The sequence below is a fragment of the Vespa mandarinia genome, chromosome 6 (genome assembly GCF_050613455.1).
Source record: "Vespa mandarinia isolate Hongniang chromosome 6, ASM5061345v1, whole genome shotgun sequence".
NCBI classification, from domain to species: domain Eukaryota; kingdom Metazoa; phylum Arthropoda; class Insecta; order Hymenoptera; family Vespidae; genus Vespa; species Vespa mandarinia.
The window spans coordinates 8,240,001-8,255,691 of NC_140815.1; the positions used below are offsets into that span (position 1 = coordinate 8,240,001).

Here is a 15,691-nt window from a genome sequence, read left to right on the forward strand (position 1 = left end):
GATGATATATCGTATTTTTAGCTATTAGTAAACCTTTAAAGATGAATGTTCGACTTCACGTTTCGTATATTCTATTCAAAGTACACGTAGAAAGCTAATTAGATCGGGATAAGTGCAAGTGTTTTAGAGAAGAAGAAGAAGAAGAAGAAGAAGAAGAAGAAGAAAAATAAAAGTAAAAAAATAAGCATTCCAAATGCGCTTGCACAGTTAACAGATTTCTTTTTTAAGGAATATCATTGTCTAGATTATTTGTTGACTTAAAAGAAAAAAAAAGAAAGAAAAAAAAGTAATAAGATCAGGTATAATAATCATAAGATGAAGTCGGCTATCATCTTAAAGGCAACACGAAGAAATCAAATCGTTAACAGCTAGAGTAGTGTGGCGGCCTATGTGCGTCTTATGGCATCTAAAAGTTGATGTCATATGGCGGTACAACTTTAAAACAGAGAGAATATTATATAAAATAATAATAATAATAATAATAATAATAATAATAATAAATCAATAATAATAATAATGATAGGAATAATAATGATAATAATAATAGCAGTAATAATAATAATATAATAATAATAATAATAATATTAGTAATAATAATAACAACGTGGGATTTTCCATGTTTTAGCGAATCTTTACGTCCCTATTGCTCATGGGAAGTATTTTTGTACGTTTACTCTGTACCTATACTACTTCACTTTAAAACTATATCTACTGTTATCATTGTGATACTCGCTACTGCGATCATATTTGGAACGTTATCGTAACATTGTAATATGTATCAAAGGGCGTACGTTTGTTTTATTATATGCGCTCATTCGATAATCTAGTATTATAAAAATCTTTTTAGATTTGAATAACTATAAAAAAAAAAAAAAAAGAAAAAAAAAAAGAAAAAAAGGGAGGAAAGAAGAAGAAAAAAGAAAACAAAAAGATGGAAAAAGTACGAATCGCAATGCGATGTTTATACACTATTAATATTAATTGTTATATTATTGAGTTTTTCGCTCCGACATATTCTGTCAGAATTCGATCGTTCGACTGAAGTATTATGCGAAACTTGTATCTATCGTGACAAATCCACGTTGTACGCTCTTTTTTACCAGACTGTTCGAATCGTAGAAATATTCGTGTATATATATATATATATATATATATATATATATATATATATATATATATAAACTCTTGTATGAAAACATACGAAAGAGTTAGCTATTCGTGGTTGCTTATATAGTGACAACGAGACCTCCTCAAATCATTACTCTGTTAAATAACATCATATTCGCACGTACATAAATCGTATTTTTTATTTAGATAATATTTTTTATTCATGATTCTATTTAATTGACCTTTTTTTTTATATTTGAAAAGCATTTATTACCTCTTGCCATAGCTAAGTTGTATCAGTCAGTCGCTTCATTGTGAACAAGACGCGTATAGCCAGGAATTTTCTTCTCGTATTTTTTATTTCCTTTTTTATCTCTCTCTCTCTCTTTCTCTCTCTCTCTCTCTCTCTATTTATCTATCTATCTATCTATCTATCACCCTCCCTCACTATTCTCATTTTCATTCTATATATTTGAAGCATGTAATAGCTGCATTTACGATTTTTTCTGCTACCAGTAAAATATCTAAGCTGCGTCTTTCTTTCGCAGTTCATCATATATTTTCGAATAAACAGAGGTTCGATTAAATTCAATTCAATTGATTTTATTCAATCGAATATGTGAAAGACAAAACGTGTTTTGTTATAAATTAATATTTTAAACTGACAAGAGCAGAAAAGAATTAACAATAGTTCTTTTCTTCCTTCTTTAATTCCATATATATATGTATATACATATATATATATACATACATTGTGGTACGCAATTTACATTCCTTAACATTTACACAAACATGCTGAATTTTTTGATCGTTATATAAATCACCGTTGAATATTTAGCCGTATAAAAAAATAAGAACCTATTTATTATAAATGTACATACAACTGTTATTGTAATAAAGAACGTGAAAGAAATATACATTACGTCCGAATTTATATCAAGCGACTGCTCTTTTTTTGTTTATTATATTTACTTACAAAATAGTGTCCATTTATAGATCTTTATCCTATTATTAACGCTTAGTATGGTTTGGCCCTATGCTGACGTTCTCGGCTTTTCCCACTACCGATCTTTGTTAATAATTTCTGGCCTGCACTTTGTTGAACGCCACTAGACTCTGACTGTCTCCAAATATTTATTAAACCATCTTCTCCGACAGTTACTAAAGAGTTACTCTATGATATCATAATTAACAGATTATTTCAATTTTTCTTTTTTATTTATTTATGTAGTTAAGGATCTTTTTATATATAAGCCGCCTACCTTTTCATGTAACCAACTGTCCCTTACATACTGCTTATTTCCAATAAGATTATAACAGATTTCTAGTTGATTGTTTACGACGCTTAGACATCTTAAATTTTCACTATTGAGGAAAATATAATTATCATTATTAAACTGACTATTTATATCTTTGATTAATCATTCAATATTTACCCTTTAACATTATCTGATCCTGCTAATAGGAATGGTTGTCCAAGCGCATTCGAAGGATGAAACTTAACTATGTAGCAATTATCTGGGTCATCACCCTGAAAACAAAATTAATAACAGTAATCAAGACTATTTTTTCTTTTTAACACACATAACGAAAAATTAACAATTATGCATTTGGATATATACAAGTCTTCTTGTTTTCCCATCCACCAATTTCTCAAAATATAGACAGCAGCATGTAAATGTGCATTAAAAGATTGCATATATTGGTTCGCCCGTCATCAAAGCTATAGCTCATAAACTTTACCAATTTTTGCTGTAAAATTTTGAAATGCACTAATAACACAGATTGTGAGTAAATACTTAGGCTGACTTGTTTTAATTCATCTTTGTATAACTTACCTAATATCAAATAAACTGAAATAATATATTATAACTTCTATTATGCAATTCTTTATATATATATATATATATATATATATATATATATATATATATATAAAATATTTTAACCAAAATTTTGAATAATACTACAATTGTTAAACAAAAAAGTAATACCTAGAAAATAATATAACTAAAACATACGTGTGCTAATGCTAAACTGCTACGTTTGAACCTTGTATATGGAGTTACTCCTTCAGCATTCCAAAATTGCAACGACGATGTAAATGTTGTACACCATAGATTGTCATTGTTCATCCAGCCTAATCCATCCTTTTATTTAAAAATACATGTAATAAAAATAATTAATCAATGCTATATTATTAAATTTATATTCATAAAAATTACATACAGACTTACCACCGAGGACTCGGTATTTAATGAATATCTTAATGCCATATCTTCTGTAGGCTGCGTTAGATCAAAGATATTGATAAGACCATCTACACTACCGGATGCCAAAATATCTCGTTTGTTGGGATGAAATGATAAGCGAGTCACATCATCCATATGTGACTGCCAGTAACCTCCAAGAAGATTATTATCCTTACATTCTACTTTAGAATTACTATGCCTGATATCCCAAAACAAAATAAATGTATCTCCACCGATGTGTTCGGTTCCACCAGCAATAAGTCTTTCATCGCAACTTATATCAAAACTAGCTAATGGTTTTAATTTTCCATCTTCAGAACTATCTAGAAAAAGCAGTGTACACATATCTATATTAGAATTTGTACTATACAAATTCAGAAAAATACATTCAGAAAATCATTTTAAAATGATAATTCTTTTAATTCAAAATATATGACAAAGAATAATATGAACCTTTAAATTCTGCAACTGCTTTTCCTTTAGCACGTAAATCGCATGCAGTAATTATTCCTTTATTAGTTGCCGTATATATAATATTCTTGGAGGTAGGACTAAATTTGATTCCAACAATAGTAGCTTTATTATGAGTTAACGTAGTAGTCCTACTTAAAGTTTCTCCTGCTGTATAGATGACGCACAAATGATTGGATGAAGCCGTTCCGATTCTGAATTCTGGTTCACTAAAGACAATAAATTAATATTAACTCGATTATAACAATTAATAAGATAAATACAAATTAAAGCAGTTTCTATGTATATATGTATATATATATATATATATATATATATATATATATATGTATATATAGTTTGAATGTCTGAATTGTTTTAATATTTTCGAGTCACGTGAACTTACGGTCTAAATTTGGTAATAAAAAAAAAAAAAAAAATAAATAAATAAATAAATAAAAAAATAAAAATAAAAAAAAAGAACAAAAAGAAAAAAAATGTTTACCTTTGAGTTCCACAAACTGCTAAAACATAACTTTTTCGAAACACCGTTTCTTCAACCGATAATACTAATTCGTTTTTCTTCTTCACAGACATGTTGTTATTCTGTTTCGCTGTACCGTTCTCTACGCTAAGTTTTTTAAGAGAATCGATTATATTTGCCATATTTTTTAACACAAAGCTTTGAAGTAGACGCTACGCATTTGAGGTTATTGTCTCATTTGAATTATAAACATGCTTTGTCCGGAAAATAATACATCTGTTAATTCATATTAATGTTAAACATTTTCTATTAATTCCGTAACATGCATATGAAAGTACAAATAATATACGAAAATAAAAGAATTCTTTTCCACGGTAAATTGCAAAATATTATTACAAATTATCTTATTACCTTTACAATGCCAACAAGAACGAAAATAACATAACCTATATTGTTATTAAACCGTTGATTTGGAGGCGCTAGTGTTGCAAAATTAATTCTTAGTGCGCATGCGTATTTTCGTCGAATCAGTGGACCAATAGAATTCCTTTTGCATATTTAATTATTTTTTTTATGAAAACGAGAAAATAAATACGTGACATAGTATTTATTTATTTATTAAATATTCTTACAATTACCAAATTATTATATCTCATTTAAACCGGATCGATCGAAGTTTTTTCGTAAAAATGTGGGGCCAATTCCAATAACCATTCCGATTGTATCATAGTTAAATCTTTCATATAAGTTTTATTAGTTTGTACTATTTCACAGTAAAGTATCCTAAAAGAATAATAAGATGTAGTAGAAACTAATAACAGAATGTATTAGAAAATCTTTGTAAAAGAATATGGATAAATTACCATTGTGGCTGTTGAATAGTATACAGGCAACTATTCGAGTGGATATATAAATCCTTATCCCCTCGGATCGTTTTATATACACCAGTATAATGTAAATATGCAGCCTTTGGAAATAATCCCGTTGTTATGCATTTTAAGATCTGTTCTACGTTTCCTATGATAATAAATATTTATTTATAATAAAAAGCTATTTGAACGAATCGCAATTGATTTTCAAAGGATGATGATTACCATTGCAAGATGTCAAAGGAATATCCAATTTCTTTAACATTCGACAAATTTGTCCTCGAATTTCCGAAGCCCTACGTAAAGCTTTATTGTTAAGAAAATTCTTTTGACACCAACTTGGTGTTTTATTTTTCTCATAAGCGACATAAACATTTAATAACGTCAAAAGATCGCCTTCCTCTACTTCGAATTTACGATGAGCCACTCTGGCTTTTGCAATGGCTTGACCGCCGCCAGGTCGAATGAAAACATTTTGCACTTGAAGCATCGCTATTATCGAAGCAATTTCTTCTGAACAACCCATTTGTCCTATTTCGATAAGAAATTTTAAAACCATATTACGACAAATTTTGTATTCTAAACGAGATTAACTCGAGAGAGAGAGAGAGAGAGAAAAAGAAAATTATTAAAATTATTACCGGAAACAATAAGACATTTTCCAAAAGTAGGTTCTAATGGCATTTCTGCCATTGTCATGCCTAAAGGTGTCGTCAGTTCTCCATCATTATCTATAGCACCTAACGCATAAAGTAATTCCATGCCTGCTATAAGATTTTTACTGGGTGGAGCCGATGGAAAATTGAATCGAAGTACATTATCGATTCCCAATGCTTTTAATTGTAAAATCGCTGGTGCTAAATCCGATCTTTGCATTTCTGGTGGGGTTGCTTCTGGTAATTCATTATAAGCTTCTTCCGTATATAATCTTCAAAAATGCAACAGCAACAATAAACAAAACAAAACAAAACAAATATATATATATATATATATATATATATATATATATGTATGAAATGAATTGAAAAATTGATAGTTAGAACAATTTCTTTTTCGTTTATTACCTATAAGTTTTTCCACTTTGAATTCGACCCGCACGGCCGGCACGTTGATCAGCCGATGCTTTAGACACGGGTACAATAGTAAGACTATTAGTTTGCGTTTCTGACTCAAACCAGGGCATCTTGACAAAGCCGCAATCGATCACTGGAATATATCGTAAAGTACATTACATTAATATGACTTTGCTCGTTCAGAAGAAAAACTTTAATGTTAACATTACAAAACTAAAAGTAGCATGAAAGCGTACTGTGATTCTACCGTAAACGACGTTTGGAATAGTAATTGAAGTTTCAGCGATATTTGTCGCCACGATAACTTTTCGGGTGTCTTTGGCAGCTCTCCAGAATACCTTGAGTTGTTCATTGTTCGGTAGAGATCCATACATTGCCAATGGTTGTAGTTTTACTACACATATATATATATATATATGAGAAAAAAAAAAAGAAAAAAATAGAGAAAAGATTAAAAAACTAAGCCGTCTGATATAAGTTATTCAAGATATTATAAAGGACATACTTCGTTACGCGTTATTTTAAAAAATCTTTTAATCGATTGAAATGTATAAAAAAAATAATAAACAAAAAAAAATCTTTTCTCAACGATAAATATATACATATTTAATTCTTTTTATTTGTTTCATTAAAGAAAACTAATTTGTAAATAATTCAAACACGATTGTTAAAATATCTCAAAATGAAATATATATGTATATATGACTTAAAACATCTTCATGATCACTGACACAAATAGAGTATTTTCTATTTACGTTTTCCATCCTTTATAAGTTTAGCATGTTCTGATAGAAGAGAAACTGCCTGATCTACTTCGTCGAGTCCTGTGAGAAATGCTAGAATGTCACCGGGTTCCTCTACTTCGTGAATCTTTAAAGCGGTATCCACAACACTCGTAACGTAATTTGCTACTGGTTCTAAAATTATAAATTCAAAGAAAAAAGAAAAATGTCTAAAACATTAAGAGACGAAGATTTTATGAAACACAAAACGTGTATATACAAAACAACGTGACTTAAGTTAGCTCTACCTCTGACGTAGAAAATATCTACTGGATATAATCTACCCTCGACGCTCATAATCACAGCAGTATCCTTTGAAGAATCCTTTGTTGTATTCATATTAAAAAAGTCGCGTAATTGTTCGGCATCGACTGTTGCAGAGGACACAACTATCTTTAAACTTTTGCGTTTCTATAATGACATAAAATCATTAATGATTTTTAAGGGAAAAAAAATAACAAACGTTACGTTTACAACAAAGATGAAAATAATTTTTCTATTTACTCTAATAATTTTCTTCAAAAGCCCCATAATAATGTCAGTCATTAAAGATCTTTCATGTACTTCATCCAATACAATGATTGCATACGTTGTCAGCAATGGATCGCTCATTAATTCACGTAACAATATTCCTTCAGTCATATACTGTAAGTAAAAAAAGGACGTTGAAACATGCATTATAATGTGTCTCAATATGATTCATTATTAAACATGTACAAAAAAAAAAAAAAAGAAAAAAAAAAGAAAAAAAAAAAAATAGAACAGGATGCATTGTTATATTCTCTACTATTCCATTGTATCTGCTTATTAAATCTCTCGTATGGAAATAATCTGATAAAAAGCTTCGGAAACATCACCGTGTCCACGATAATACAATCAACTTAAAAAAAAAAAAGGGGGGGGGGAAGAAAAAGAAAGAAAAAGAAAAAAAAATATTTTCACGTACTTTAATCTTGGTAGATTCATTGGTGCAATCATCGAAACGTATGCAATAACCAACTTCGGTTCCAAGTAAACAGTTACGTTCGTCAGCAACTCGACTTGACAATGATGTAGCTGCAACTCTTCTTGGTTCTGTTATTCCAATTATTTTGCCATCTTCGCACCATCCTGCCTCGAGAAGATACTGTCAATTAAAGAGAAAAAAAGAAAAAAAAAAAAGAGAGAAAATATATGTAAGAACATAAAAATTTTAACAGAATCGTAAAAGAAAAGAAAATGAAGGGAAACGTACTTACGTATCTTCATAAAAAAAAAAGAAGAGTGAAAGAGTGAGTATGCGAGAGAGAGAAAGAGAGAGAGAGAAAGAGAGAGAGAAACTAGTCCTGATAAAGAGGATTGATAAGAACAAAAAGGAACTATCGATACTACTTTTGTTTCCTTCTTATATGTGTATATATATATATATATATATATATATTTTTTCTTTTTTTTTTGTGACATAATGAAGTATCCAAGTAACTTTCCTGACCACCTATTGTGTGTTCCATCGCGTGAGAAAAATAAAGTTTACTCGTTATTTTTTTTCTCATTTCTTTTCTTTTTTTTTTTTTTGTTTTGTCATATCAACCACATAACTTCTTTTGTGGTAAATTTCCCATTTGAACATAACTTGCAGGAGAAAAAAAAGAACAGGATAATAACTATCGTTTAACGTGCATGTTACATAATAATAACTATGTTATAAATAAAATTTGTAACAAATTGGTTTTACATGAAATTAATTAAAAGTAATTGGCTTACATGAAATTCATTAAAATCAATTACTTTCAAGAAATAATTGAAAGCATTCTAATAGTTGTTAATGATTTAAATATGGTTGTAGACAAAATCTATTTATTTCAGTTTTAGAAATATAAATTAATAATTAGTTATGTAACGCATAATAAATATATATATATATATATATATATATATATTTTTTTTTTTCTCTTTTCTTTTCTTCGAATACATACATACGTGCGTATAAATAGAAAATTGAAATTACAATGTAAAATGTTAGTCGTGCCAACACTCGAATGGATATTAATTCCTTATCAGTGTGATATTTATTTATCCTTCTTCTTACGTATAAGATAAATTAATATTTTATTATCGATCAAACAAGATCCAATTTGTCAGTAAATGAACTATGTCCATATAATTTGTATTAAAAAAAAAAAAAAAAAAAAAAAAAGAAAAAAAAAAAAAAATACAACGTCATGTAACATACATACATGGTTACAATAATTAAAAAATTAAAAAAAATGCTAAGTAACTGATTAAATGTCGTATAATTAATCTGTTCTTGACTATGACTTAAACGCAATGAATCGTAATATTCTCTTCGAAATTGATTTTTATAAACATCATGAAATTAATAAGAGAGAAGAAACAATAGATATATATTTCTCTCGTTGAAGGGTTATCTGAAAAATAAAACGCTATACTTCTTATCTCATATCACACCAAGCATATTCTTTTAAACATCCTGTAGTCGGATGAAGTCATTTCTTTTTTACAATAGATAGCAAATAGTAGGAAATAATAGTTGATTATTAGTATTTACCGTTCCTTTCTTTTTTATTCAATGGTATTTGCATTTTTACGCGATTAAAAATAATTCCTAAAACAACACGGACACATACACAGATGCACCCGTGTGTAAAGTTGTTCCTCGTATTTTTATATCTCTCAATTATCGTACTTGTTAATCTTATCTAACAGATAGTACGATTAGACAAAAAAGTAAAGAGAGAAAAAAAGATAATGTTAATAAAAACTTAGAAGTTTCAATTATTATGAAATATCATTTTTATTTTTATATATATATATATATATTTAAATACGAAGTATATATGTATATATTTTAATTAAGAAATTAGAATAACAAATAGGCCTCTGAATTTTTTTTTATTGAATTAAAAATGATGTTATCTGTGTCAAAACGTTATCGCAACAAGTATTGACAGAAAACTTATTATTATATTTGCAAAACGATCTTTTTATCTTACGATTTTTCTTAATACTAATATTACTGCCTTAACGTTACCTCTATATGACGATAAGATAGAGATAACCGATACATCTTAATACTAATATTTTTTTGCTTATAGTTATTTTTATATAATAATCCGACGATAAGATACATAGATATGTTACACATATATATTATGTATTTTAAAGCCATTTCTATTTATTAAAGTATTAATATGGCATACGACGTATTTATGAATTGATTTATTAATTGATTTATGAATACAAGTCTATGAATCATCGATGACAAATCGTAAACAAAAAAAAAATTTATATCGAATAATAAACTATTGTAAGAAACTTTATAATTCACCATAAAAAATTATTGGAATTACAATATTTTGGCCAATAAAGCAAAAAAGATTGATTAAGAATGTTGAAATTTATAGCATAAAAAAGAAAAATTATTAAAAATTCTGAACATTATTATTATTGTTATTATTATTATTATTATTATTAATTTATTCAATATTTATGTATATATTTTTTGATCTCATAAAAAATAGTAAATTTGTGCTATATTTTGAGTTATCGAGGTCTGCCTAATTTTTCTATTACGTTATTATATAATACATATTTAAGTATTTATTTGTTTATATTAGAATCGACATATTTAAATTATATATTTTATGATTAAAAAATTATATGTATAAAAAAAGAAAAAAAAAGAAAAAAAAAAGAAAAAGAAAAAAAAAGAAATCACACAAATATATAGATCCCTTCGATTTTTTCTTTCGATCGATTGTTATTCGTTTGAAAAAATATGTTTTCAGATAAACGATAAATTTCATGCCAATTTATTGTATTAATCAAAAAATTATAGTTATATCATTTTATATATTTATGGACACGCGCGGGCTAATACGAAAGTTTAATCAATTTTTTTTTTTTTTTTTTTTTTTTTTTTTTTTTTAATCGTACGCGATAATTCTCTTATCGATAATCAACTCGTAAATGAGAGAAATAAATTTAGTCAATACATTTTTCTCCGTTAAAACATATCGATAAGATTTTACCTGTAATCACAATAATACGAAATATTTGTGTCCTTTCTTTCTCCTACATTTTCGAAAGATATATCGTCAAAGTCACGTAGATACTATCGATATAAAAAAAATTTACAGAAGTAAATGAAGTTTGTATCGATCGTAGTAATGAACTAAAGATAATCGTTAAAGGATTCTTCACATCGATATGGTGAACTTATATATAATTTTGATAGCAATAAACGTCGACGTATCAATGAAACATCAAATAATCTAGATAAGATTGTTAATAAAAAGGGAGAGAAGAAGAAAAAAAAAATATATATATATAGTCGAGAGATAAAGACAGATAAATAATCAATCTATCATCGATGAATAAGGCCGACCGAGGAAGATGTCACGCCATCAACAATTATAGGTACCATATGTACATAATCATAAGCATACTGATAATGAAATTCTGTCAAATAGATAAGTAAAAATATAAGAATGTAGGACGACCATCTGGACAGTTTCATATATTCCCAAACACGATTAAAAAATATTGCCAGTAAAAGATAATCCATGGCTGCATGTACATTGAACATTTTCCAGCTTAGAGCGACGAACCAGAATGAATTACTTCTAAGTACATTGGTTTGTCGTAGATGTAGAAGTTCGGTGTTGATTGTGAATGGTTCGATATCTAGATCCAAAAGATCCTGATAAAGCCATATATAACGATTCCATGCGGCACTGGCAACGATCAGATGACCGATCAACAAGAGAACATTAGGAAGTGCGATGTTCCTTATTGACGTGTTCGAAGATGATACGTAATGAGTCGTATCTAAGACGACAGATGTTAAAGGTAACGTTTGCATCTTATCGTATCCTCCTCGTCTGGATGGAGAGCGAATAATGAAGTAATAAAGGCCGACGATCAAAGCGATGCATCCAAGAGCATCGCAAAAACCATCAACGAAATAACCAGGTGAACCAACGTCCGATCGTTCACCCGATATGTTTGCTCTCTGTCTCGCTATGTGGCCGTCCAAATCGTCTAGCTATGTTCTCACTTGAAAGAGCATAACGCCGAGACGTCTTTGCGTCAGGGACTCGCTCGAAACACATTTGCCCGCTAACACAGCGACTAACACGTGAAAACCACTTATTAAATTTGGCGTCAACCAATACCATGATTTGCTAATACCCAAAATCTTATCCATCAGAGCGGCCAACGGACTCAAGAGAAAATGATTCGGATGATCCAATGTCAAACCCTTCACTGTTACCGCGCAAAGGGGATTCAAATCGCATGATATCATTGGTCGATACAGTGGTGTATCGTTCACCGTTTCTTTCACAGGATAATTCTTCACTCTCAAATACAATAATATGTCCATTACGATGAAATATATTATCGATACTGCGAGAAATGCTAGAGTCAGTTTATTCACCAGATCGTAGTGTATAGCCATGTTATTTTTTTTTTCTTTCTTTCTTTCTTTCTTTGTTTTCCTTTTTATTTCTCTTTTACAAGAAATAAAACAATGCTCTTTTGTTTTTATCTCCTATGATTTTTGTAAAGCACAATTCTTTTTTATTCTCCAATAATAATATCGAATAATTTCTTACACAAATTCTACGAACACACTTTGATCGTATTATTCTCGTAAAAGATCTGATAAGTTCGATGAAGAATATATTAAAAAAATAAAAATAAAAATAGAAAACAAATCAAAGATTCGTGTCAAAGGTAACACTTTTGACCATTCGGCAGACGGAACTGAAGCTTACTGAGTCACTCGCGGAGTCGCTCTAACTTCAATAATCTACCTTAACTCCTCGCGGCGACGATTGTGTCCATGCGTCGTCGCATCGCACGTAATCACGCATAATAAATCTTTTACTCGACTATATTTCTTTCCCTTCACCTTCATTCTTGACATATCACTTTCTTTCATATCGTTTTTTTCCTTTTTATTACAGTTAATAATATATAAACCTCCTAATCGCTTTCTTCCACCCCCCCCATCATTTTATTCCTTGAAAAAGATAAAGATGATCTTTAAAAAATATTTTATGTTTATAATTTTATTCATTTTATGCCTTTCTAATTTAATATTCAATTTTTATATGCTTTCTCCTAATTTATTTTTGTCATTATTTATTGCTAATAATAAATCCAATCGCTTCTTATCTACCTATCTGTCTATCTATCTCGAAGAAATAAATATAAGAGCAATCAAGATATCCTGGGGGAAGAAAAAGAAAAAAAAGAAAAAAAAGAAAAAAAAAGAAGAAAGAAAAAAAAAATTCTCGATCCATTTCTCCTAGATTTGTAAAAAAGAAAAAAAAGAAGAGAAAAAACAAACGATAGAGACGAACGACAAAATATATAAAATTTCCCTTTAGAACGAAAGTTTTCTTCTATGTGGCTTCTTTCATCCGTTATGTCAGAGAAACGAAAGAAAGGCTTCTTTTCAACCCCTCGATACTTTTATATTCCTAACAAATCAATCCACCCTTTCGATTCATTCCTCCCATCTTTTTCTATCTTCCTTTCTTTTTATTTCTCATCTCTTTCTGTCTTCCTTTCTTTTCTGTCTTAAGAAGAAAAAGCCTTATCCTTTCTTTTTTTTTCTTTTTTTTTTTTTTACTATTTTTTTAAATTCCATGAATTTAAATTTCGTATATTTACTGTTCGATCGTCGTCGAACATCCTCTAATTTTCATTGAACTGAGACCTTGAAGTTTAAAGACTATAGCTAAATGACGTGAACTTTACATAGGCACATGCGCATTCGAATACGTTTTTTTTTTATTGCGTCTTATCGGTCGAGACGTTTGTAGCAGATACGCTTTAATATCATAAGGGAGAGAAAAGGGTAAAGGATACTCTTGACCCTTTTATTGAACGAACGTGATATTATACGAAGGGGGAGTTATATGTTACTATTAAATTAAAGAACGTATGTATATGCATATATATAAGTGAAACAGAAATAACATCAATAATTGCTTTGATGAAATCTTCGCAGTACTTCTTTGATATCATTTTCTAGAACTACTTTAGAATTTGTTACTATACATATATATACGGATATACATACAAAAGTTTGTTTTAGATATTGATCTTTGCCCACTATTTGCTAACTCACATTTATTATACTCAATAATATCTAATTTCTTTATTTCTTTAAGAAATTAATTCTAAAATATTTCTTTATATATACGGTCTACATTATCGAATTAAATCTTATTTTATTGCTCTTTGTGTAAAACATTAATTACTATAATGAACAGATATTTCTAAATAATCGAAAAGCACATGTAGAAAGAAAGAACTACAGGAATGAAGCGTTAATGTGTACTAAGCAAAACTTATTTTCTAATTATTATATTTTTAAATACCTGTGGTAACTGCGTACTTTTTCCACATCCAGTTTCTCCGACCAGCACTAGAGTCTGATATTTTTCAAGTAAATATATGATGTGATCTCTATTTCTGAATATAGGTAGACGTTTGCGTTGCATATCCAATGCAAGAGAATGGTGAGCATTGTATACAAATTGTGTCGAAGAATGTACATCGATATCTGGCCTGTCTTCTTGCCAAGCCGAACTACCTATAAATATAAAATATAATTTACTATATATTGGAACAAATATCACTTGTATATTTTATTAAAGAAAGGACAGTGTATGAAAAGTAAAGTGAAAAGTATACTCAAAGTTAGGTTAGAAAATTAATAATACGTCGAAATTATCAAGATATATCAACGTGCGAATAAAAAACAGTAACAATGAAATGTATTTCTATAAATAATATTATAAAATTAAATAAAAATGAAATTACAAAACTTGTATCACAAAAAAAAAGAAAAAAAAAAAAAAAAAAAAAAAAAAGAAAAAATATTGAACGCTTGTACGTACCAGGTTTAGAAAATACAGGTTTAGTATTCATTTTTTGGAATTTGTTTTACAGATGTACGTATTGATAATTTATAATTGTTACAATATTATTTCACTATTATAAATCACTATTGATTAACTTATGTGATAATAATATGCGATCATTTAAATTGATAGATAAAACACATCGTACGTTTAAAAACATTTCTTAAAAACACTTTACAGTACAGATGGCGCTCAATACCGTGCTCTTTTACAAATTAAATCAAAATGACGATGGATCAAAAAGATTTATTAATGATAATTTTTTTTAATTATCTGTATAATAAAGTCATTTTCTACGTGCCATTAAATAAATTAATATTTGATGTGCTGTCAAATTAATATCGATTTAATAATAATTTTTAATTTCTTTTCATGCGTGAAACATTACCGACCGTTCTTAAGTCTATACATACATACATACACAACATACAAACAGGAATACCTGTGAAATATTTGAAAAACTTCTTAATAATGATTATTGATAAATATCTTATGATCAATAATTTTCTGATTGGAATAGTATTTTATATAAAATAGTTTTTAATTTTAAATCGAAAATTCAATTTTTCGATAAAATTGCAAATTTCAATTTTGTTCATGGATTTCTAATTATAAATTTCAATGTATTATAGTTTAATTCATTAGATGTCTTCTAATTAACTGAACAATTACAATTATTTATGAAAGATATACAGTTGCCAAAAAGTATATTTTAGTATTCAAGAATTTTA

General features: G+C 28.4%; 3 protein-coding genes across 4 annotated transcripts; all 3 read right to left on the reverse strand.

The window, feature by feature from the left end:
* Positions 1 to 1,226: 1,226 nt before the first annotated feature.
* Positions 1,227 to 4,761, reverse strand: LOC118448962 (WD repeat-containing protein 89). Of its 2 annotated transcripts, XM_085658013.1 has the most exons (8): positions 4,705 to 4,761; positions 4,315 to 4,440; positions 3,813 to 4,039; positions 3,345 to 3,682; positions 3,129 to 3,257; positions 2,544 to 2,638; positions 2,370 to 2,472; positions 1,227 to 2,281 (listed from the first exon to the last, which is right to left on the reverse strand). In XM_085658013.1, the coding sequence occupies exons 2-8, from the start codon at positions 4,404 to 4,406 to the stop codon at positions 2,126 to 2,128; spliced, it is 1,140 nt and encodes a 379-aa protein (XP_085514139.1). In that variant the 5' UTR covers positions 4,407 to 4,440; positions 4,705 to 4,761; the 3' UTR covers positions 1,227 to 2,125. The 2 variants fall into 2 exon arrangements, with proteins under 2 accessions (XP_085514139.1, XP_035738839.1); XM_035882946.2 differs by lacking the exon at positions 4,705 to 4,761 and having other exon boundaries at positions 4,315 to 4,566.
* LOC118448959 (putative ATP-dependent RNA helicase DHX35) lies at positions 4,712 to 15,562 on the reverse strand. Its single transcript, XM_035882943.2, has 13 exons — positions 14,937 to 15,562; positions 14,415 to 14,629; positions 7,964 to 8,143; positions 7,522 to 7,662; positions 7,266 to 7,428; positions 6,991 to 7,152; positions 6,483 to 6,629; positions 6,227 to 6,368; positions 5,804 to 6,090; positions 5,388 to 5,693; positions 5,157 to 5,310; positions 4,926 to 5,076; positions 4,712 to 4,840 (listed from the first exon to the last, which is right to left on the reverse strand). The coding sequence occupies exons 1-12, from the start codon at positions 14,965 to 14,967 to the stop codon at positions 4,950 to 4,952; spliced, it is 2,055 nt and encodes a 684-aa protein (XP_035738836.1). The 5' UTR covers positions 14,968 to 15,562; the 3' UTR covers positions 4,712 to 4,840; positions 4,926 to 4,949.
* LOC118448963 (ceramide phosphoethanolamine synthase-like) lies at positions 10,718 to 12,838 on the reverse strand. Its single transcript, XM_035882947.2, is given in 1 exon segment — positions 10,718 to 12,838. A coding segment is annotated over 1 exon segment (1,095 nt). The 5' UTR covers positions 12,479 to 12,838; the 3' UTR covers positions 10,718 to 11,383.
* Positions 15,563 to 15,691: the final 129 nt, after the last annotated feature.